At 38.7% G+C, this 23,764-nt stretch overlaps 2 protein-coding genes across 2 annotated transcripts; one reads left to right on the forward strand and one right to left on the reverse strand.

Annotated features, from left to right (window-relative positions):
- Positions 1-1,348: 1,348 nt before the first annotated feature.
- On the forward strand, positions 1,349-10,649 carry SPDYA (speedy/RINGO cell cycle regulator family member A). The gene is made up of 6 exons (XM_007431853.3): positions 1,349-2,818; positions 3,536-3,594; positions 4,791-4,876; positions 6,664-6,835; positions 7,853-8,141; positions 10,478-10,649. The coding sequence occupies exons 1-6, from the start codon at positions 2,581-2,583 to the stop codon at positions 10,555-10,557; spliced, it is 924 nt and encodes a 307-aa protein (XP_007431915.2). The 5' UTR covers positions 1,349-2,580; the 3' UTR covers positions 10,558-10,649.
- TRMT61B (tRNA methyltransferase 61B) lies at positions 10,639-22,330 on the reverse strand. Its single transcript, XM_088145699.1, has 7 exons — positions 21,328-22,330; positions 20,432-20,534; positions 17,113-17,303; positions 16,700-16,791; positions 11,946-12,166; positions 11,021-11,089; positions 10,639-10,865 (listed from the first exon to the last, which is right to left on the reverse strand). Exons 1-7 carry the CDS (start codon positions 22,123-22,125, stop codon positions 10,762-10,764), a joined length of 1,578 nt encoding a protein of 525 aa, XP_088001825.1. The 5' UTR covers positions 22,126-22,330; the 3' UTR covers positions 10,639-10,761.
- Between the last annotated feature and the right edge of the window lie 1,434 nt (positions 22,331-23,764).

Genomic DNA, 23,764 nt, shown 5'->3' on the forward strand with positions numbered 1-23,764 from the left:
TCATTGTAAACACTTTGTGCAGCTATTCCTCCCCCACTCCCACTCCCACCCCCACCCCCACCCCCATCTTCTTAATTGATTGCTTACAGAGGTAGGAAAAAAGGAACAACAAAACAAAGTACAATTACCAATGGAAGATGACACAACAAGAATTTGTACAGTAAAACGTTAGTCTAGAGATACCTCTAAACTGCTTTACTAGAGGAGTAATTTTGTTGCTATTATTGTAAGACTGCTGGTGATTAAAAATTCTTGCCATCTAGTTCAAAATCCATCTTCTATCTCCCTGTTTTAGAGAGTCCAGAATTCCAGAACAAAATAAGCTGAACAGAAAAAAAAATTGGAATAGGAAGAGAACGTTTTATTGTTAATAGCTCAGCTTATGTAGCATGTAGAGACACAATATAGACTGAATAAGTTTTCCCATGTTATTTTCTTAACCTGTTTGCCTTAAAATAAACAGTTAAAGTTATTATACAATTCGGGAAGAAAATATGATTGGTGCTTTTCACTTGCAGTTCATTTCTAACTACCCTCCCTTTCTACCAAATATGTAAATTAGTTGGGTCAGTAAAAATGTTTGAAGATATCAAAGTCACAGAGGATAGAGGGTTATTTCAGTGGATGCAACTATATACTTATCTGGCTGGTGTGGGTCTTCCGGGCTGTGTGGCCGTGTTCTTGAAGTTTCCTAACATTTCGCCAGCACCTGTGACCGGCATCTTCAGAGTGCAGGAGCACAGACAGGAGCAGTTCTCTCTGTGCCCAGGGTGATGTGACCCTTTTGTGGGTATTTATAGAGATCTGAGGGGGGGGGAAAGGGGGGATTGGGGGTGTGTGTGGGGGTTGAGTTACTGAGTGGCTGCTTGTTTTGGTGTCAGAATCTGTGTGTATCTTCCTGGGGATTAGGCAGGGTTTTTTCTTCTATTGAATTGTTAATGGGGGGCTGCTGGGGGTGATTAGCAAGTTCATTGTGTGAACTGTTCACCTGTCCTGGTGGTTGAGCTGAGTTCATTGACCTTTTGCAGGCTGTATTTTTCAGGATTGGTAGCCAGGTTTTGTTGCAGCCCCTCATTAACAATTCAATAGAAGAAAAAACCCTGCCTAATCCCCAGGAAGATACACACAGATGCTGACACCAAAACAAGCAGCCACTCAGTAACTCAACCCCCCACACACATCCCCAATCCCCCCCTTTCCCTCCCCCAGATCTCTATAAATACCCACAAAAGGGTCACATCACCCTGGGCACAGAGAGAACTGCTCCTGTCTGTGCTCCTGCACTCTGAAGATGCCGGTCACAGGTGCTGGCGAAACGTTAGGAAACAAAACTTCAAGAACACGGCCACACACCCCGGAAGACCCACACCAGCCATCGTATGCCGGCCGTAAAAGCCTTCGACAATACATATATACTTATTTACTTACTTACTTTCCAAAAACTGAGTAGCTTACAGTACACCAACAAATAAGGTTAATGTTTATAATAAAATCCATCCATAAAAATTGCAACAGTCTGATGCACCACCGTTTTGGGGTAATATGGTTACTCATCCACAAAAGCCCTTTGGAAGAGCCATAAAAACATGGCTCAGTGGAAACAAAATAGGGAAGGGTAGTCTGGGTATCTAGAGATAGACTGTCCTAGAGGAGGGGGATCATTACCAAGAAGGCTGAACTACAAGATCCCTGGAGATGGCAATTTCTTCAGCGGTAAGACTTGCAACAAGCTCCCTCTCCCTGATCTTACTGGGCGGGCAGCTTCAGCCTAGAAAAGGCAGCCTCAGGGATAACCATGTAAGGCTTTAAAGGTGATGGCCAGTACCTTGCATTGCACTTAGAAACTAGCTATAGCCCATGCAGCTCCTGTAACAGTGGCAGCAATGAACACCCAAGGAGAGGAAAGGCAAATAAACAATAAAGTTAGTTGGCTTGCTCACTTCTTTTTTTCATAATGCCAGTAACAACCTACATAACATGTAAAAACTGATATATTATGTGATGCATTACATAGGCCAAATTGTTAATTAAGTCCTCCAGAATGTATTATCAGATTGTCTCAATAAAAGAATGTATGTGAGAAAGATTGTGCATTGTCAAAATTTAAATTTATCTTGTGAAATCTGTTCATATTTGAATGATTTACAATGACTACGCACTTTGTCCAAAAATACAGCAGTATAGAATTACCACTATCACAAACATGGGTAATTCTGTTTTTAATCTGGAACAGGTCATTGAATTGCAAATTAGCATATTTCAAGACAGCATTGATAATATCAGTGGTGACGTCCATTGTCCCAAACTTATAACTACTTACACCCATTAATAACTGTTGATATGAGCAATACAGTTAACTTAAGTTACTCACTGACTTTTATATATAACCTTTTAAAACAACAAATACTATAGTAACTTGCAGAAATGAGACTAATATAATTCAATTATATTGTACTTTCCAGCAAAAATGTGGAAAAATATAACATTTATTCATAGTGTATTTTTCATGATATCCTTTCCATAACTTTCATTTTAGCTAACAATTGATTTTTATTTCAACAGGTAACTTCATTTAGGAAAATGAAACATAACCAGAGTTGCTGTCGGACACCTCCAACTATTACCATTCATGTAAAACCAAGCGAATCTAAATCATATCAGAAAAAAAAAACACTTGCCCTTAAACGCCCTAAGTTTAAAGACTATCGGGAGACCTCTGGAAAAAACATTATTAATAATAATATTAAGCCAAAACAGTCAAAAGGTTCATGTCTAATTATTCAGCGTCAGGAAATGACAGCTTTTTTAAAACTATTTGGTAGGTTTCTTTGTACTCGCTAATGAAATTTTATATCTGTCTGTCTGTCTGTCTGTCTGTCTGTCTGTCTGTCTGTCTGTCTATCTATCTATCTATCTATCTATCTATCTATCTATCTATCTATCTATCTATCTATCTATCTATCCACACACACACACATATATATGTACACACACACATATACATAGTTTTATACATATGCATATTGATTGATTATATGCCATCAAGTCATTTATACACACCTAATAGACAAACACATAACATTTCACATTTCAATAAAATATGCAAACTGATTGTTTATGTGTGTAAGAGTGGTAACTTAGAAACTCTCACAAACTTAAAACTCTTTAACACTGCTTTGGTTCTCATGGGAACCAAAATATAAATAAAAATTTCCAGTGTTTACAGAATTCAGTGATAGTAATTACTGTGTAATTCTGCAGCCTTCATTTGTGTGGAAGATGGGAATTAGGAGGTGAGGTTCATAAATCCATATACTATACAGAGGCTTCCATCTTGTGCTCATACCATTTTTTCCTTGGTTTTCATTTTCTTTAGAGACAGCATCTTTTTTTCCCCAAATAGCTGGTGGCTTTATATTTCAGAATCAGGAATCATGCAAAAATATAATTCGATAGTTAAAATGGTGATTTCAAAGAATTTAATAAATGAATAAATAAATTATAATTAGTTTGTCACAGCTGCCTTATTTTGCAGATGATGATTTGATACAAGATTTTTTATGGATGGACTGTTGCTGTAAAATTGCAGACAAGGTAGGCTTGTTGTCTTTACATCAGTATAACTTTAAAAACCAGAGGATTTATATTCTATTGTCATCTACCAAACCCTATTGTTTCATGTCATGTTCAGTTCAACTTAATAATTTAATTATTGTTTTAAATAACACATATCAACGTTTAAAAATAATGTGATTAGATATGACTTAGGTAGATCAATATTTTAATAATACAAATCAACATTTTATAAATCTAAATAAAATTAATTTATTCATAAAGTCTTACTGGGATGTAAATGAGAAAGTGGGATTAATTCTTAATATATACATACTGGACACTATTTTCTAATAAGTAGGAGTGACTCTAGAATGTTTATTTGGGAAGGAGAAACACACACACACAAACATTATAGATATTAATGAAGCAGCAAGCAGGAGGTAAATTTTAGTCTGATCTTAGATGCTTGCCTAAATAACTGCATCTTACAGCCTTGTTTATTCATTTGCTGAATTAAAAATCTGACAAAATATTTAACTATTCAAAACCCACCCATAGGCATTAAAATAATTTTAACTCTGACATTAAAACACTGTAATGAATAACTTCATAAAACGTTGGAGAATTGAGTTCTGCTGCATTGCATCTGTTAGGGCTTAGAAAACAGCAAAGAACTGGGGAGCAGCCATAAGTATTAGCTTCAATATGATTGTGGAGAAGGTGGCACACTGCACGGTATGCTAACCACTTCTGTGACAGGTATTACGTAATTAGCAGCATTTCACTCTACAGCACAAAAAGAAGGCCAGTATTTGCGATTTATTGGCCCATTTTCCTTTATATTAGTTTTACATCAGCTTCCTATTTGTTCATTGGTCCAGCTGATGGTGTAGATATTATGATATAAAGTTCTAAACTTCCAGGATAACTGAAAAATTACTTGATCCTGGATAAACGTACTTGTATCTGGGGCCCTGCTTTATGTCCTAATAATGAGAAGTTAGGATGGTAAGAACATGAGGCAGAGTTTCTATAGCAGTGCATGACTGAAAAATCCAATGAGAGGTGTGATTCACTTGATTTTTGAAACCACACTGTGCTTGGCAATTAATAAAAAATAATAATGTTCTTTTTTTGGATGATAAAAATGTTTTTTCTGTTGATCAAATGACTGTTTTGTCATTTTTAGGACAAAAAGAAAAAAGGTACATTAATATTTTATTTTCTTTCAACAGTATCTTTTGGCAATGACTTTTGTTTATTTCAAGAGGGCTGGCTATAATATAAATGAACACACCAGGCTTAATTTCTTTGTTGCTCTGTAAGTAACTTTAAACATTATTATTGTGACTAAAGTGCAAGAGAGGACATTTACCATTTGAGAGAACAATAGTCAGAAAAAAGCCTTGCTTGATCCAACAAAGAGGTATTTATGAGGTGTTCTTGGAGCACTTTGGGACTAATAGGCTGGTACAAATATCAGTTTGTAAAATGATGTACGAACCCAGCTTGCCTGTCAAAACTAAGCAGAAGAGTGACTGATTTCTGCAGATTTCTAATATTATTTTAAAATGAAAGTTAAGAATCAAAATATTTATATCTTATGTTCATAGGAAAACAAAACAAAACTACAGACTTGCTGTGTAACCCTGTTTAGGAAACAAAGACCAGGGACAGGAGAGCCCTATTAATTGTCTACCAGAATGGTTACTTAAGGTTCAATTTCTTGTTCGATACATATTCTTGGAATTCCCAATGAGGTGTTTAATCTTTGTGATTCAAATGAGCTTCATGTTTCACCTTAAGTATAAGGTGAAAACTTCATTTCATCTTATTTTCCAAAGCTTTAGGCGACTTCTTCAATGACTACATTGGGAAAGATCAAGAAATATTTACAATTTTTTTAAAAAAAAACCTTAATGAAAATCATTCACACTCCAAAACTAAAGCCTCCTAAATGTCAGACAAATAAGTACAAAATTAGGTAATTATATATTTTAAAAACCCAATATTTGGACTAAAAAGGTTTTTTTGCTCAATTTGCATCAGTCTAAGTGAAAAGCTAATTAGGATGAAGCCAGATGTTGGCAGTAGTTATATAGAGGCCCAGCAAGACAAAGCACAACATAAAAAAGGTGCAAGAGCTCTACATGCTGTCTATTAACAGAAAAAGAAGAAATCTCAGAGAGAGGGGACTTAAGGCAGAACAGGCTTAAGAAAGAAACGTTGATGTATACTAGTAACAGTATAGAGCATAGTATATCGGTAATTGCAATAGAGTAATAGGTAATAGTATAGTTATTGTCATAGTAATAGTAATTATCATAGTAATAGTATAGAGATAGCAATAGAACAGAATATAGGAAGTACTCCCATATCACTTTTATTTGTTTGTTTTACAAAATAAAATATCTCCCCAACCCTTATAGGGAGTTATAAAGAAACAATCTCTTCCCTAAGATCCAGAGGGCCCCTACTCTCTTGGTCTTCCAGAAGGCCATGAGACCTGGCTCTTTTCCCCGGGTGCTGGGCCAGGATGTGAGCTCAGCTGGTGTGGGCAGCTGGTGGGTTGTTGTTATGGTACCTTCATTAGAGTGTGATAGTCTTTAGTTTTGTGTTTGTGTAATAAACAATAATATATTTGTATTGATCTGATTGTTCTTAGTCTCCTAGGGTTATATTGTGTAAGATGGCAGCCATATAAATCTTTTAAATAAATGCATACATAAAAGAAATATTAATTATGCAAAACTAGACAGGTATTTTAGCTTGATTTGCATTTAGCACTGTTTCTGCATTCTGAAACTGCAAGACTTAGACATTTCTAAGGATGCTGAATTTGTATCTAATTCTGTATTTTGGCTTTTGACTTCCTTTGCATGTACAGTTGTGAGTTTGGAGCTCTGAATATTAGATTAAGATAAGTAAATGCCAAAAATGATAATCTATTTTCTTACTATGAAAAATAAGCTTAGTGACATTTGTCCAAACTAAATTGTTTTGAGCAATCTGTAACGATTTGGGGACAGGGGTAAGAAAAAAGATGGGAGGCAATGGTAAACATTTGTCTAAAGTTATATTTAACTGTCATAGTACATGTTATTGCAGCTACCTTGCAAATACAGTTGAAGAAGATGATGAAGAGTCAAAATATGAGATTTTCCCATGGGCTTTAGGAAAAGCTTGGAGAAAGCTCTTCCCAGATTTCTTGGCTCTGAGGGATGAACTCTGGAGTAAGATGGACTATAGAGCTATAGTGAGCAGACGTTGCTGTGAAGAAGTAAGAAAATTGTGTTTTATATGTATTAAGAAAGTGGATAGCTGAATTATAACGAACAACTTCTGTTCTCAAATGGAGCACCTTTCTTTGTTTTCAGCGATCTAGTAGTTATTTTTAAACACTCTCAAAATTATTATCACTCAGTTTAATTACTGGTTGTTACTATATTTTCAAAGCACTCTAATAAATAATTGATCTTCATCAAAGTGGGTGCATGTTTCAGAAAATATGATGCTAGCACTTATTGTAAAATATGAAACCACCTATGAACAATGTACACTACATGATTAATTTGATCTTAGCTTTAAGAACAATCCATTTCATGTTTATTTTCAAGTAAACCTCACTGAAGTTGTGATCTCCCTCAAAAGTAAATTTACATAGGATTAGGCTGTCATATGTAATTCTATGGGCTTACTGTATCTTCATGTCCCCTAAGTGCAGCACAAACATGTCCCAGTAACCATTTTTATATGACATGTCCTTGCAACACTGCCTTTCTCTCATCTCATTTTTACTGTTTCTATTACTTGGGGAGAGTGCCATTTTGCCTACTCCATGGGCAACTTCCAGATACAGCTAGTCACAGCCACTCACTGCCAGTGCTGCTATACCTTTACGGCACTTTGCTTCATTCCGTTCCCCTCCTCAACGCCTGTTAGCCTTAGCCCAAACGATTAGCCACTGGTAGAGAGGGGCATGAGATGAAGCTGTAAGGAGTGCCCTCAATGTTTCTTGCAACCTCTCTTCTGCGCTTTTGATCTTTTAGTTGGGCTTTTTCTGAAAACAAATCTAGCACTCTTTTGAAAATGGTCCCTCCTCTCTTATTCTTTCCCTTGCTCTATACCTATTAGCCCAACTTTGCTAATAAATAGCAGGGTTTTGTTTTGTTTTATAATGATGTTCTTGTTAGTTAAGAAAATCAGTCTTGCCCACTAGCCTTTATGATTTCTGTGCAATATTTGCTATCTGATAGTTCTGATGCAGTCCTTTCTGAGGTAAGATTCCTTGATACAGGTAATGGCAATTGCTTCAACACATTATGTATGGCAGCGAGAACGTTCTCTCTATCATAGTGGAGCTATAAGAAATAGTTGCAGAAATGAAGTACAGCTGCCTCGAGGACCCAATGCCACACCTGCAGACTGTTCGCTTTGTGGGAGAAAAACACGATATATAAGTCTGGGATTATCATCCTCTTCCTCCACTGACACTCTGGAAATGATAGAGCAACACATCATTCCTGGATTGCCTGATCCAGCTGATAAAATGCTCCTTGATTCTTCTTATCACCATTACTCCCAAGGTAGGATGATAAGTGTCCACAGAAATAAAATGATTACTTTAATGCTTAAATTTGTAGTCTAACTCTAGCCAAGAAGTCAAAAGGGCTGTATATTTAGAGATCACATATATCACATATCTCTCTCACTGGCTATGTTTTGTGTCCACATGAATACTACAGGATGAGGTTAAATTTAAAATACTGTCACTTTCTAAAGTTGTAGTCACAATGGCCAATGATGGGAATTCCATTCTGATATACAGATTCAGATTATATTTAATATTCAGAGCACAATCCTATGTATGGTAAAGATATAAAAGAGCACCTCAGCAGCAGCCAAAGCTGCATATTTAGCATGCATACAAAAAGAATTTTCTGAAGCCACTTTTTAGTGGGAAAAAGGGATTGGAAAAATTTAAGACTTTGATTTAAAGGTCTAATATCAAAATGAGATCACTGTTGGAAATAGATAAAGATAACCCTGCACTAAGTTTGAAACAAGTTTAGGAGTCAAATGTAGCCAAGCAGTTGGATGATCTAATATGGCAGCCCTTGTGGAAGTCCAGGGAATTCTTATCTGCTTCAAGGCAGGAACTATTCCTGAAGATTTTACATTGCTGGCATTTACCCCCTATAAGAATTTCATATATAGCACATAATTACTTTATTAGATCCTGGAGGGTTTGCAATCAAAAAGGGAATCTTTGGTGAGAATGCAGTAAAATTTCAAAATTATGGAGGCAGGTTTTTAACAAAATGACAGCAATAATCAAACAAACCTCTCACTAAAATTTGGCTTATAACATATATTGGATGGAAGGAATAAAAAATTACAAAAACAAAACAAAACTGTTTACCTGCTTTTAGTAGCAAAGTCAATCATTGCCTACTATGGAAATATCTGGATAATTTGTCACTTAAAAAATGGCTGAGTCAGATTTGGTTGATTGCCCTGCTTGAGGTCTTAGATAAAATTCATATTCTTAAAAGCAAAATGGGAAACAATTATTCAGCTGGGATTAGCAGAATTTTGTTTTATGAATGGCAAAATGATTCTCCTTCAGGATGTATGGAATATTTAAATATAAATGGCCTGAGAGAGAATAGAAACTAAAAGAACTAAATACAAATAAATAAGAATGTAAGCTTTATTTTTTTCTCCATAAACTGATGATCCCTTGTTTGCATTTGTTATTTTCAATCTACAGAAAAGAGTGAAACCTTGCTTTTGAGTCCACAGGCCTTAGCTGAATCATGATTTCAATAATATTCACAATTGTGATAAACCTATTGATTCAACAACTATGAAGCCTTTTAGATAAGTTATTGTTACATTAATTGCCCTACACTTTGTACAGATCACATTTTATATAATCCATTGCTGATGCCTGTGCAAGGGGATTGTTGTGTTCACTTCATCCTGTATTTCCGTTATTTTCCTGCCAATTTTTTCTTCAGATAGAAGTTTCATTTTGTCTCTGTGCTTGAAAATTATGACCACACATAAATGCTTCTCATTTTAAATTGTGAGTTTGCATAATTTTACCTGTAAGCTTAATTCTTTTTGCACAAAGCTAACAAAGTTTAGCAGAAAAGTAAGCCTAGCTGATTCATTCTCAAAACCACTTACCAACTTCCAAGCAAGTGGTATTACATTCATTTTGAATAAGGGTGCAATGTTTCTTTCTTAATAAACATAGAACAACAACAAACTTAAGGGTGAGGAAGTGTATAAGTGGTATCAATACAGCGAATGTAAAAATGAAATGGATTGTGAAAAGTATACTGTTCTGGATATATTCTGCTAAATTCATTAACTTAGTTTCTGAAATTTATTTACCATGAAGTAAATTTATTTCATGAAAGCCATGAAATCTTTATCCTGGGGACACTAAAAACACTGAAGTTACTTAGATTTAGGCATGATTTTTTTTTTCTGGATCAGTAAGCAATCTGCATTCATTCTTCCTGACTTCTTGATTACTCCATAAAGTCTCACTGATGGTTTTGGTAGCAAACAAAAATATCAACATTGATACAGCTGTAAAAATAAGTAACACGAAAGCCTTTGATCTGTAGTCCTTTGTACTATGTGATGGAACCCAGAAGTTGATAATGAAAGAACATCTAATGCACCAAGAACATAAGAGGTAATGAGCCAAAGGGAAGAACAACAGGAAGTATTCTAGGCAACTGTATGATTCACTGGAAAGCCTCTTCACAATTTTATTTTGCTAGCTGGGTTTTTCATTCTACTGTTCCTATTTATGTAACCTGTTCTCAATTATACAAAAAACATACTAGTTTATCCATAATGACTCTCTTAAGCTCCCATATACTTCCATTTTTTTTTATAGATTCTAGTGAACTACCTAATAATGGGGAAAAAAATAGTCGAGATAAATCCATGGACTGGTTTACTGGAAATGAAGAATAACAAAACTCAACAAGTCTGGAAATGAGTAGGAAATGCAATTAATTGAACTAAACACAAAATATATATCAACATATTTGTTGTCTAAGTTTATTATTCTTTTATTTTATTTGTTAAAAACACAATACTGTATTGAAACATACTGTATCTTAGTCAATATAAAACACATCCAATGTTTCCCAAATCATACACATAGCAGAACACAATTTAATGTGTTATTTCTGATGAAGTACAATCTTCAGATTGGCCCATACCATCTAGAGCAGTGTTTGGATATAGTGAATTAAATTTCCTCAGCTTGACAAGGAATACTATATAGAAGGAGAGAAAAATTAATGATTTAATAGACAATAGCATAGTGTTTTATTATTCATTTTTCATTTCTAAAAATGCTTTCATAGTGCTTATGAAAAACACAGTAATAATGAATGTATAACTTATAAAACTTTTGCTAAGTCATTCTTACCTGTCTGACCAACTTGATGTGGGAAAGGCTTAGCAATATACCATGGTTTTACATTGGCTGAAACAAGAACTGTTGAGATAAAATAAAATATGTAAGTGATCAATATCCTTTAATTCTAATTTGTTCCTGAAACAGAACTGCTATGGAACATCCCATCCCTGTGTAAATCCTCATTTTCTTTTCTCCCCAGCTCTGGGCACCTTAGCCACTTTTCCTGTTCTTTTCCCATAGGAGGACATGAATTTTATTTCACATTGTCATCCCTCAGGGAAAGCAATGTCAGACATCAGGCTAAGTCCTAATGTAGCTTGTTTCATTCATACAGTAATTTAAATGGAAGAGAATATGTAGCTCAGGGTGAATGCTAGGGAATTTCTGGAAGCTTGCCATTCAGACAAATCAGCCATCAATAGACACACAGAAATAAACCATATTTACACAACATTCAAAAGACACAATAAAAAGCTAAGAAGGAAACAAAAAGACAAGAACACATTGTCTCCAGTAGCCAATACCCAGATAAGCAGAGATTAACACCAGACAAACAATCAAGCAGAAAACAATACTCTAATCAAGGAACTACCAAGGAAAAAAACTACACCCCCACCAAAACTGGCAGGGTAAGGTACTGTAGATAAACAGGGAGAAAACCCCACACTTACTCACACTGATGATGTTACCTAGTTGGGTAGTGAAACTTCTGCAAGCAAACAACCAAGCTCAGAGAGCACCAGGGACTTCATAGTTCATTCATAATGTGTGAATCAAGCAAGCTGATGTTTACTCAGCAAACCACAGTTAAGTAAATATGATTTAGTATGCATAAATCCAATCTATGATCTACATATCTTCTGAACAAGACATATGACTAGGATACAATATTTCAGTTACTATTACAAAGAACCCATTATAATTTATTTCCTACCTTCATTTCCTCTCTCTTCAGCAGAAACATCATTTTCATAATGACAAGCAGTTTCATTATTGAAGTTTAGCTCAGATGCTATATTTTCAAAAACATTTCTCTTTTCCCATGTAGCTGGGCATATTAGCCAATCTCTATGTGTTACTTCTAAAACTTTTTCACAGAAAAGGGCTAATTTCCTGATCCGGACTGTTTCAATCAGTTCAATAACCTGAGTGATACTGGGAGAAATAAGCAATTATGGGTATTGCAAATGAATTTATAAAAATGTATATAAGAGAATTTATCTTGTAGCCCAGTCTGAATACATATTTATTCAGTCTAGTCCCACTGTTATTAGAAAGTTTTTTTTTCCAGCAAATGTTTATACAACTGTAGACATATTGAGTTCATATAACAGTTAAGCCATAATGTGGATTGTTTGCATTGGCTTAGATTACCATATAAATCCAGCCATTATGGTTTAATAAACAAAAGTTCAACTACATCTCAGCATGATGCTTTAATCTTACTTTTCACTTCTATGACAGAATGATAGAATTGTGGAGTTGGAAGGAACCATAAGGATCATCTATTCCAACCTCTCTGAAATGTACAGAAAACTAATTAAACCATTCTTAGAGGCGTCTGTCCAGATGGAGAATCCACAACCTCCATAAGTAAACTTTTCCACTGTTATACATACCTTATGATATGGATGTTTTTTCTTATATTTATGTAAAATCTAAGTACAGGTAGTCCTTGAGTTACAATGGTAATTGGGACTGGAATTTCCATCACTAAGCGATACGGTTGTAAAGCACAACGTCATATGACCACATTGCTTACTGATGGCAATCCTGGCAGTCCCTGTTGCTGTTGTTAACCAAATCCCACTGGTTGTTAGGCAAGGACCCACCCCAGTCCAAGCCATTCCCTGCTTGATCCCTCCCAGCTCTGAGCCTTGATAAGGTAAGGGACTGCCCCCTCTGCCTTCTCTTCAACTCCCCCATCTACCTATCTCCCACTCCATCTCTGCTCTTCTGGCCAGCCTGCACAGTGCCACTCCTTGGTGGTGGCGGCACTGGGACTGAAGTAGAGGCCTGGGGCCTTCAGCAGTCTAAGCTGGCTGTCACCACCTCCAGGCCTCTACTTCAGCCCCAGTACCGCCCAGGCTGCTACCTCAAGCCCTATACCGTGGCCAGCCACCCTGGTGCCACAGTGCAAAGCCCCAGCTGCCCCCACCGCCCTATGCTCTGTAGGCCTGCTGTGCCCAGCTGACCTTCACTATCTTCCTCCTGCTGCTGACAAGGCATGCCCAGCCTGGCCCTATGCGAGGCAGCTGCTGGCTGCACCAGGCCTTCTTCATGAGGCCATTCACGCTGTTCTCCAAACAGCATGCACCATTCTCGTGATGTTTCAGAAAGCCTTCAAAAAGCTACCGAAGGATCACGATAACTAATGGGCAAAGGCTCTCAAAGGAGACCTAAAGACTGGGGTTTGCTATTAGTGTTTTTTAGCCAAGTTGATTTAAAACAGTCCCTGAGAACCAATGGGGGCCATACCTACAGGGAAAGAAATTAATTACAAATTAATGAGATAGTGCCAAGCTGTGGCACCAATAGAAACCAAACCTATTTCTAAGGCAGCATTTTTAATGCAACTTATAAGATCACTCTTATAAACTTGGACTGGACAACTTTCAGGTTATTAAACGTTGGAAAAGTACAAATCTGAGCACCATAAAGAAGCTGAGAAATAACCCTAGGAAGAAAGACCTTGCAGGAATAAAATGTGTTCCCTTTGAAGGGAAAAAAAGCTCACAGTAGTTGAGGAGCTATATTGAACAACACTGGCCCAATAAGAGAAATGTGTACTCCAAGATAAAGAAGCCTGGTATTTTATTCCAAGATGCATACCTACTCTATTGGCTCTCATTAATTTATCATATATACATCCTATTGTACTGTTGTACAAAAACTAACAGTTTAGTTTTTAAATAATTTATTACAAATTGTTATTTTGGGTAAAAGGAAGCCAAAGCCCTCAACGCCCTTCTCATTCTCTCCTGGGAAACAGATAGCATTATTGCATATGTCATCTGCATATAACAAAGCTGGAATTGCACAAGCTGCTAATATTGGAGGCTAATAAGCAGACATGAGAGCCTGAATTATTGAGTTAATATATAGATTCAAAAACAGGCTAACCTTACCTCTTGCCTTACCTCTTTCTGGTAACAGTTCCAAAAAAATGCCCTCAGGGGAATCATTTAACTCTCAGTGAGGTTAGAATAAAGTGTCTGGATAAGAATCTTTTACCCACTGAGGAACTCTATGGTTTTCCACATAGCCTCTCCCTTGAAGCAAAATCAACAGCTGATTTGAAATCCATGAAGGCTGCAAAAAGGGGACCTTTGGGTGGTGAGGAGTATTTTTCAGCCAAATTTTTCAGGACCAGACAATGTTTCAAGACTGAACGGTCCTCTCCGAATACTTCCTGTTCTTCAGCAAGAATATTTTCACTTTGGACCCAATCCAATAGTTCTCAATAAAGGTATTTTGTATATGGTTTGCTTATTGTGTTAAGCAAGGTAATCCCAGTCTATACTTGGCAGGGTCAAGTTTATTATTTTAATAGAAGGGATAACAATGGCTTCATTCTATTCGGATGGAAAGTGTGCTGTGCTGCTAATATAAGTAAATAGATCAGCCAGCACTGGGGCCCACCAACCTTTATTTTCCTTTAGTAACTGGAAGGATGAAATCCCCTCCAGGAGCTTTCCCAGGTTTCAATTGTGTAATGAAATCCTTAACTTTGGCTATAGACCCAGGCAGCCACTTGGGAGGTACATTACAATAGGGGAGCACTACTAGGTAATTTAATAATTCTATATTTAAAATGCCCTGAAAGCAATTCTCCCAAATATCAGCAGGATTTTGCACATAAGACCTGAACCCATAACAGAGCAGTTGACTAAGTGCGAGAACTAGATAGGATTTTTAAACTTAGCTGCTGCAGTTAATCTGCTCCAATCCTTTCTCAACACTTGCTGTTTCTTAGATTTTTAAAAGATCTTTATAGATCTTACTGTACTCTCTCAGTGATTGAAAGGAACCCAATGAGTTGTTAGATTGAACAGCATATACTGCAGAGAGGAGGGTTTTTTTTTTTTTGCTTTATAACAATCTGTATCAAACCAAGGTTTGGATCTTATATGAAAGGGACGAATCGATGGGCTTGGAAAATATGGAAAATAGACTGGTAATGTGATAATACCTGGTCAGAAGAGTCTGCTAAACAAATTTAGGAGTTAATTTAAAGGAGGGGTTCCGAATTCACAGAGTAGACAGGTTTTTGTCACTCTGGAAGATCATGACAAAAAGAGACTGCTAAACCCAGCTGACTATTAGTTTGCTTTGTTATCCAGGAAGTGTTTGTAAAGTTATACTAAGTTTGGCTTAGTTTGTCATATAAACACACTAGAGGGGAGTTGTTTTTTCCTGTTTTTTCTCTCTTTTTTTGGCAGCTGCAGTGTGTTTTGTAGCTGCCAAAAGAGCCAATGCAAACTTAGGCTGCATCAATAAAGATATAATGTCAAGATCATGAGAAGTGATAGTTCTGCTCTGTGCTGCACTGGACATACCACACCTAGAATATTGTGTCCACTTTTGGTCGCAACAATATAAGATGGATACAGGAACTTGAAAGAGAGCAGAAAAGAGTAACAAAGATGATTAGGGTTAAATCCGATGAAGATTTGTTAAAAGAACTGGGTACATTTAGCCTAAAGAAGAGAAGGAGACATGATAGTAGTCTTGAATACTTGAAGGGCTGCCCCAGGGAAGAGGTTGTGGATTATTCTCAACTGCTGAGAGGAGGACAAGAACCAACAGGTGAAAGCTTTTCAGAGAGAGATCCAAGCCTCAAATAAGGAGGAAATTCCTGACCATGAGAGCTATTAAGAAACGGCACAGCCTGCCTCCTGGACTTGTGGGTGTGTCATCCTTTGAGGTAGTCAAACTAAGATTGAACAGCCATTTGTCTGAGATGGTTTGAGGATTCCTGACCTGGCAAGGGGTTAGACTAGAAGACCTCCAAGGTTCCTTTCAACTCTACAATTCTATGATATAATAATCATGGACCATGCTTATTGTGTTTGAACCATGTCATCCTCAGTTAATTCAGATATTTGAAAACCCAACGTTATTAATGACTGCATCTAGATACAAAATGCATGATACCATTTAGGTTTAATAAAGCTACCTTATGAGAATTGGGTAGGCTATTTGAGTGAGATGTTTCACAATGTGTGAGAGTTTGAATGTATAGCAGCAAGATTCATGTGGTTTCTACTCCTAGTGTCAGAACCTGCAGCAATCAAAATATTAATCTATGAGAGGCCTGTTTTATTAGAGTAGTAAATGTCTGTTTTGCTTGCTTTGTTTCTGCCATTCTTAACTGGGGGGGGGGGAGTGAAAGAAGACAGAACTGGTGCAGTGTCGGAAGGCCAGGAATTGATTCATATGCATGTGCATCACAGCCACTTCACTGCATTCTTTCCTGCAAAGTGAAGTGATTCTACATGTACACATATTTGAGGCAACCAGAAGCAGCTTTAAGGCAGCAGTATTAGTCTAAAAAGTTTGTCTGCTTTAAAAGTTTAAAGAGAGGTGCTTCATTCATGCACCCATGCACTCTTTCAAGTGCTTTGCACAATTGTACTCTCTAGGCACTGAAAACTAAACCTCAAGATTTAAAGAATGAATACTTACTTTGTGAAGTATACAACACAGACCCCCCCTTGTTTGAGACTTGGGAAAACTGCAGGCAAAGCATTCTGAGGGGAAAGCATGTCCAGAGCTACCTTCCAAAGGGGGGAAAAACATTTAAATAATATTTAAAGTACAACACAAGGGATTGATTTTAGTGGGTACTTGTATTAGACATACTTATTGTAGTATAAGACTTGTGCCAGTATACCTGTTTTAGCATAAAGCACATCAACGTTTATAGCAGCACAAACTCACAAACCATGATGTCAGACTGGCTAGATTATGGCTTAGTCATCATAAACTAAATGTGTTTGCTTATGGTGCTGATGGGGCTTTTATCTATTTTAAGTCACTAAGCCACTTTGGCATTAGAACAGGAAATTCTGACTTTCTTTTAGAAAACAAATACTTACTGCATCAAATGTTACAGATTTCAAATCCTCAGCTGCAGTCAAAATATCTTGATTAATGAAAACCACATTATCTGGCCACTCTTTAGCATGCCCTATTTTCCATGCATTACGCCACTGCCAAAAATTCTTCTTTGCTAATTTGTGATGCTCCTTTCTGATTTCATAACTTATAATACGTCCTTGTGACCCAACTGAAAACAAACAGAATATAATATAATATAATATAATATAATATAATATAATATAATATAATATAATATAATATGGGGCAAAAAAGTATTTAGTCAGCCACCAATTGTGCAAGTTCTCCCACTTAAAAAGATGAGAGAGGCCTGTAATTTTCATCATAGGTATACCTCAACTATGAGAGACAAAATGAGAAAAAAAATCCAGAAAATCACATTGTCTGATTTTTAAAGAATTTATTTGCAAATCATGGTGGAAAATAAGTATTTGGTCACCTACAAACAAGCAAGATGTCTGGCTCTCACAGACCTGTAACTACTTCTTTAAGAGGCTCCTCTGCCTTCCACTCGTTACCTGTAGTAATGGCACCTGTTTGACCTTGTTATCAGTATAAAAGACACCTGTCCACAACCTCAAACAGTCACACTCCAAACTCCACTATGGCCAAGACCAAAGAGCTGTCGAAGGACACCAGAAACAAAATTGTAGACCTGCACCAGGCTGGGAAGACTGAATCTGCAATAGGCAAGCAGCTTGGTGTGAAGAAATCAACTGTGGGAGCAATAATTAGAAAATGGAAGACATACAAGACCACTGATAATCTCCCTTGATCTGGGGATCCATGCAAGATCTCACCCCGTGGGGTCAAAATGATCACAAGAACGGTGAGCAAAAATCCCAGAACCACACGGGGGGACCTAGTGAATGACCTGCAGAGAGCTGGGACCAAAGTAACAAAGGCTACCATCAGTAACACACTATGCCGCCAGGGACTCAAATCCTGCAGTGCCAGATGTGTCCCCCTGCTTAAGCCAGTACATGTCTGGGCCCATCTGAAGTTTGCTAGAGAGCATTTGGATGATCCAGAAGAGGATTGGGAGAATGTCATATGGTCAGATGAAACCAAAGTAGAACATTTTGGTCTAAACTCAACTCGTTGTGTTTGGAGGAGAGAGAATGCTGAGTTGCATCCAAAGAACACCATACCTACTGTGAAGCATGGGGGTGGAAACATCATGCTTTGGGGCTGTTTTTCTGCAAAGGGACCAGGACGACTGATCCGTGTAAAGGAAAGAATGAATGGGGCCATGTATCGTGAGATTTTGAGTGAACACCTCCTTCCATCAGCAAGGGCACTGAAGATGAAACGTGGCTGGGTCTTTCAGCATGACAATGATCCCAAACACACTGCCCGGGCAACGAAGGAGTGGCTTCGTAAGCAGCATTTCAAGGTCCTGGAGTGGCCTAGCCAGTCTCCAGATCTCAACCCCATGGAAAACCTTGGGAGGGAGTTGAAAGTCCGTGTTGCCCAGCGACAGCCCCAAAACATCACTGCTCTAGAGATCTGCATGGAGGAATGGGCCAAAATACCAGCAACAGTGTGTGAAAACCTTGTGAAGACTTACAGAAAACGTTTGACCTCTGTCATTGCCAACAAAGGATATATAACAAAGTATTGAGATGAACTTTTGATATTGACCAAATAGCGTATTTTTCTGACAATAAGACGCCCCCATGTACAAGGTGAACCCCACTTTTCCAGCCCAAAATTTAAAAATCAATATTTTAAAGATAGTGCAGAACACATTTTTATTTAGTAATTAGTTTACATTTACCTGATACACTCGGTGGGAGGAGGTCCAAACCGTCTCTCTGCAGCTCTATTTCCAGGCTCTTTTGCATAATTGATTACATTCAAGCACAAGTGAAACTGCAGATAGCTTGTCTCTGCAAACAGCCTTCCTCTAATTGGTTTGTTCAGCATCAGCTGATGTCAGTTACATCAGGCTCGTGATTGGAGGAAGTCTGTTTGGGAGACAAGCTATTTCACTCGTGATTGGAGGCTAGCAATAGGAAGAAGCCTCTCTGCAGAAACAAAGTGTGGCAGTTTTGCAACCGTGATTCTCGGCTGACTTCCTTGAATAAGACGGCCTTCAGTTTTTAGGGTAAGGATTTTAGAAAAAAGTATCGTCTTATAGTTGGAAAAATACGGTACTTATTTTCCACCATGATTTGCAAATAAATTCTTTAAAAATCAGACAATGTGATTTTCTGGATTTTTTCCCCCATTTTGTCTCTCATAGTTGAGGTATACCTATGATGAAAATTACAGGCCTCTCTCATCTTTTTACGTGGGAGAACTTGCACAATTGGTGGCTAACTAAATACTTTTTTGCCCCACTGTAAATGAATTGAATTATTTTTTTTATACAAATGGTTTCATAAATGACATAGAAAGTAATAAAATAGCCTCCTGCAGGGAAGGCCCAAGATCTGCCACTAAAGCTAGCCCACAACTCTTCATCCTGCTGCTATCATTCCTAACTCTACTCCCTCCCATACCCCGCTTCCCTAATTTTAGCAGTCCTGCCATTCACCTTGGTTAGCTGCTACCCAGGTGACCCATAGCCATTGATTTGAGGGGTCCTCATGGCAATATATAGTAAAATGACCCATCGGAATAATATCTGTAGGATGGCAAGTCTCTCCAGGGATGTCGGCAACAGGTGATTATCCTCCAAATTGTCCCCCACCCCGCTTTAGCCCTTAAGTGGCTGCTTTATTTCACTGAACTGTAGGACTGGTAAGAAAAAAACATGAGGAAGAAATAATAGGAAAACATGGGAAAGTTTCAGAAGGAAACACCATCGAAAAATCCTATGAATAGGACACAATAATTGCATGACAGGATGTCTGAAAAGCATCTTGATTCTCATATTTCATCTCCCATTTGTCGTTACCACCAAAAGGTGTGTCATACTTTATTTTCTATTCATTTCAGATAGCACTACAATGGCATGTTCAGACAATATATTAAAACCATGGATTATAAATCAAAATAGGTAAGATAAAACCCAAAAACCCATATTATATTTAAGAATAATTTGGGGCATGATAACCACACGAAGAATGGATTATGATTTGTGCTGGGAGATCCTGGTGTTAACCCTGCTTTCTCCTATTAAAAAGATAAGGTAGCAGGAAATACAGTTTTCTGCCTGAAAATCAGTAAAAGCTGAGCAGTCGGTATAAGTCTAAGATGACAAACAGTCTGATCTAATATAAAGAAACAGAAAAAGGCGGGAACACTGTCAGCTGACACCAATAACGGAAAAAAAATTTCACATTTTACCTGCTTTTGATAGAAATAAACTCATACTGCCAGAACCAGAACCAGCTTCCAATACTGTGTCCCCTGGAGTGATATCCATTAGCAGCAGCATTGTATTGGCATCCTATAGGTTAAAAGAACAAAGATGACAGTCGTTTTAAAGCTACTGTTCAAACAGTATCGAGGGGGGATTTTTCTTTAGTCTGTCCAGCTTCAATGCAGATCAGATTAATCTTCAGCATAACTGGGCAGCAGCAGCTGGGGCAGCTGTTCACACACAACTCTTGCAAAGAGATCAGGAGTATAATCCTATGTGGGTAACCGCAGAAGTAAGTCCAGCTAGAATCTGTGGGCCCCACTGCAAGCTCGGGTTGAAGCCCAGGCACCTTCCAAATATATCAACCAACTCTGCAAATTCTCAGCAATGTCCAAGTTGGGGAAGGATGGCCTAAATAATAAGATGAAGCAGTAAGGTTGCCATGCATCTGTTATCTTCTCTCAGCTTTAAACTCACTATTGGTGTGTTTCTCATGCTGGCTGGGGAATTCTGGGAGTTGAAGTCCACACATCCTAAAGTTGCTGAGGTTGAGAAACACTCCATTATTGAAATGAAAGGATCATTGGGATACAAGGGGCATCATACAGGAGGTGGGCTAAAAAAAAAAATGGGGAAGTCTGATGTCCTTTAAATCCCTAGCTAAGAAAAGAAATAGGAAATATATACATTGGGTATAATTAAAACAGAGTCAGGAAAAAAAAGTCTTGTTGGGTCCCAAAAAACCAAGGCCTATATCCCCAATACTGTTCTCAGAATGGCTCCACAAGATCTCAATGGAGCCAGTTGAAACAATGGGAACTGTAACATATTTGGTAGTCCCCAGGACCCGGGTTGGGGCCTGCTGAACATCAATATTTACCTTCGGACTGATGACGGCAGGTTTTCGATCCATCAACAGCACGTATTCTTCTAAGGACGGCCTCCTAATTAGCAAGATTTTACCCCGGGACGTTTGGAACAGCTGCCCGGGGAGTCTGCCTACGATTGCAGAGAATCTAATGAAACCCAAATGAGTATTACACATTCCGGTATCGGTGAGCAGGAATTGGGTCTTGAATGCCGAGCCGTGTTTTCGGCGAGCCTCTACTAGGATCAGCTCCCCAACTCGGAAGGGACGGTTTCTGGAGGGCGCATTCTGGATTTTCTCGGACAGCGAGCCTCGATCCAGCTGGGAATCTGACCCAGGAAAGACCCCCTCTTCTGCGGCGCCGGTTTCGTGTTCCTGCGGCTTGGATTCCTTCTCTTGCGCGCTTCTCAGGGATCTGATCTCCGCAGAAAGGAGCTCCTCGGGAATCATCCGGCTCAGCCTTTCTAAGGGCGACAGCGACCTTCTCCAAGCCCTGCTTGTCTCCGTCGACCTAAAGGAGTCCTGCGACGATTTAGGGCTGCCCTGTTCTTGTGGCTCATCCCCTCCGTCTCTGTCCCTTGCCGAACTAGAAAACACTCGGCGACTGACGCTTCGGGACTCGACCGTCGGCGCACCTTGCAGCTGGTACCGGTGCGCCTTGGAATAACTGACGCCGGTCCCCGGCACCCCAAAGAGCCCTTTTCTCCCAGCGTCGCGTAAGGGTCGATCCTCTCTCATCTTGGTCCGGAGCGATGCCCAAGACTCCCCTTGCAGTGCCCGCAAACCCAGCCTTCGCCACCAGCACGCCATCGTGGCTTCGGTGCCTTCCCTTGATCTTTGGATGCCGACAATTAATCAACTGCTTCCTTTTACTTGCTGTTGGTCTGGATGGAATCCACCGTTCTGCAACTCCCCCAAAGAGGATGCAAAGCACACGAGGACGCGGGCGGGACTTTTTCTTCCCGGGCGACCAGCTGCGGAGTGGATCGCAATCCAATCAGAGAACTAGCTTTCCTCTTGCTTCAGCTTCCGGTTATGAACGGAATCCTCAGTGAAGGGCAAAAGACACTGAGGGTGGATATTAATAGAAGTGCTAAGTGAGAGGAGGAGAATGAAAGGATGCCGTTCGTTACAAGGTTTGGAAGAAATGGGGCTCCTCCGTCAAATACCTATTCTCTCACTTCCTGTTGAATTGTGCCTCTCCACCCTTCTCCAAGAGAAGCACAAGTTTAACCGGCTTTGCTTTCTTCACTGCTATATCTATCTCCGTGGGAAAATCTGTCTGCTGAATTTCACACAGTAATAATCTACAAACGTGTCCAGGGGTTCCAACGTTTCCGAAGAACGAATCTAAATTACGCGGGTCCTCAGAATGGAAGAACCACAACAAGCTCAACGTTTTCTTTCATTGAACTTAAACCATGCATAACCCAAGGACTCCACCATGCATAACCTGCCGAGGTGTCTGGCTTCTGCTTTATGACTTTACCAACAACTAAACTTCAAGCATTTTGGGTTTTTTTACCTTAAGTTCTACGTATTAATAGTGGTCGTACCCCGCATATGGAGGACTACTAGCTGCAATTGAGAACCGGATGTTGGGATATAAAACCATTCGATCTTTAGCCCCGTGGGGAGAAATGCGCAAGGGATGATGTATATGGCCTGCGCCGGTTTAGTCCCACGTGGCTATCTACAGATTTCGCGTTGGGCTGTCTTGATTCTTCTACTATAGTAAATTATCTTTGGGCTTGCCTCTCGTGCCATTTACTTTTGAGCTTTTCCCTAGATGACCGACTATTTATTTGTTTATTCAGGAGGCTAATTATGGTCGCCAAGCGACTCTGCTTCTTGTTTGTATTCCAGCTATTGGCTGTCCAGAAAAGGAAAGTTGGCACTTGACCTTCGATACCAAGATACAGCTGGCCTCGCTATTAAGAAAAGCAAAGCCCCACATTGTAATCTATTTTCCTGATTAGAAAAATATATATATAAAGGGGGAGAGTCGAAAATATTTTTTGTGTATTTGCTTTATTCTTTCAAAGTGTAGTTTTAAAAATAAAGCATGCTTCAGGAGAAGCAGGTACCCAGAAATGCTGACACCCGAGAACAGTCACATTGGCAATCCTGTACCCTATGCTGAAATGTTCTGTTAATGCGATTTAGGTAAATGGGTACAAGATAGCAGCATCAATTAACATTACCAAACCCGGGGGTGTGGGGGGAGCAATACAGTAATTGATCAAATGTTTGCTTAATTAGACCTACCATATGTGGGCTGCAAAAAATCCAGAAGACTGCTGGAGACCCACAAAACTTAAGTTTTCTGTATCTCTTTGCTGCACTGCAGTGGTGGCTCAGCTACGCAGCCCAAACAAGACCCAACAGTCACCCAATAGTCCCTAGGCATTCACGGCTCAACTACTGCAACATGGTATACATGGGGCTG

The sequence above is a fragment of the Python bivittatus genome, unplaced genomic scaffold, assembly GCF_059951505.1.
Source record: "Python bivittatus isolate LINGU-HERP-01145 unplaced genomic scaffold, Pbiv_v1 ctg000020_np1212, whole genome shotgun sequence".
Lineage (NCBI taxonomy): Eukaryota > Metazoa > Chordata > Lepidosauria > Squamata > Pythonidae > Python > Python bivittatus.

Bases quoted from the DNA above. Each gene is read 5' to 3' on its own strand.
- SPDYA (XM_007431853.3), top strand. From the start codon at position 2,581: ATGAAACATAACCAGAGTTGCTGTCGGACACCTCCAACTATTACCATT. The intron at 2,819-3,535 runs GTAGGTTTCTTT...CTTATTTTGCAG, and splicing joins AGCTTTTTTAAAACTATTTG to ATGATGATTTGATACAAGAT. The intron at 6,836-7,852 runs GTAAGAAAATTG...TCCTTGATACAG, and splicing joins GCAGACGTTGCTGTGAAGAA to GTAATGGCAATTGCTTCAAC.
- TRMT61B (XM_088145699.1), bottom strand. From the start codon at position 22,125: ATGGCGTGCTGGTGGCGAAGGCTGGGTTTGCGGGCACTGCAAGGGGAG. The intron at 16,792-17,112 runs GTAAGTATTTGT...CCCCTTTGGAAG, and splicing joins AATCTGTAACATTTGATGCA to GTAGCTCTGGACATGCTTTC. The intron at 11,090-11,945 runs GTAGGAAATAAA...TTATCTCAACAG, and splicing joins TGAAGAGAGAGGAAATGAAG to TTCTTGTTTCAGCCAATGTA.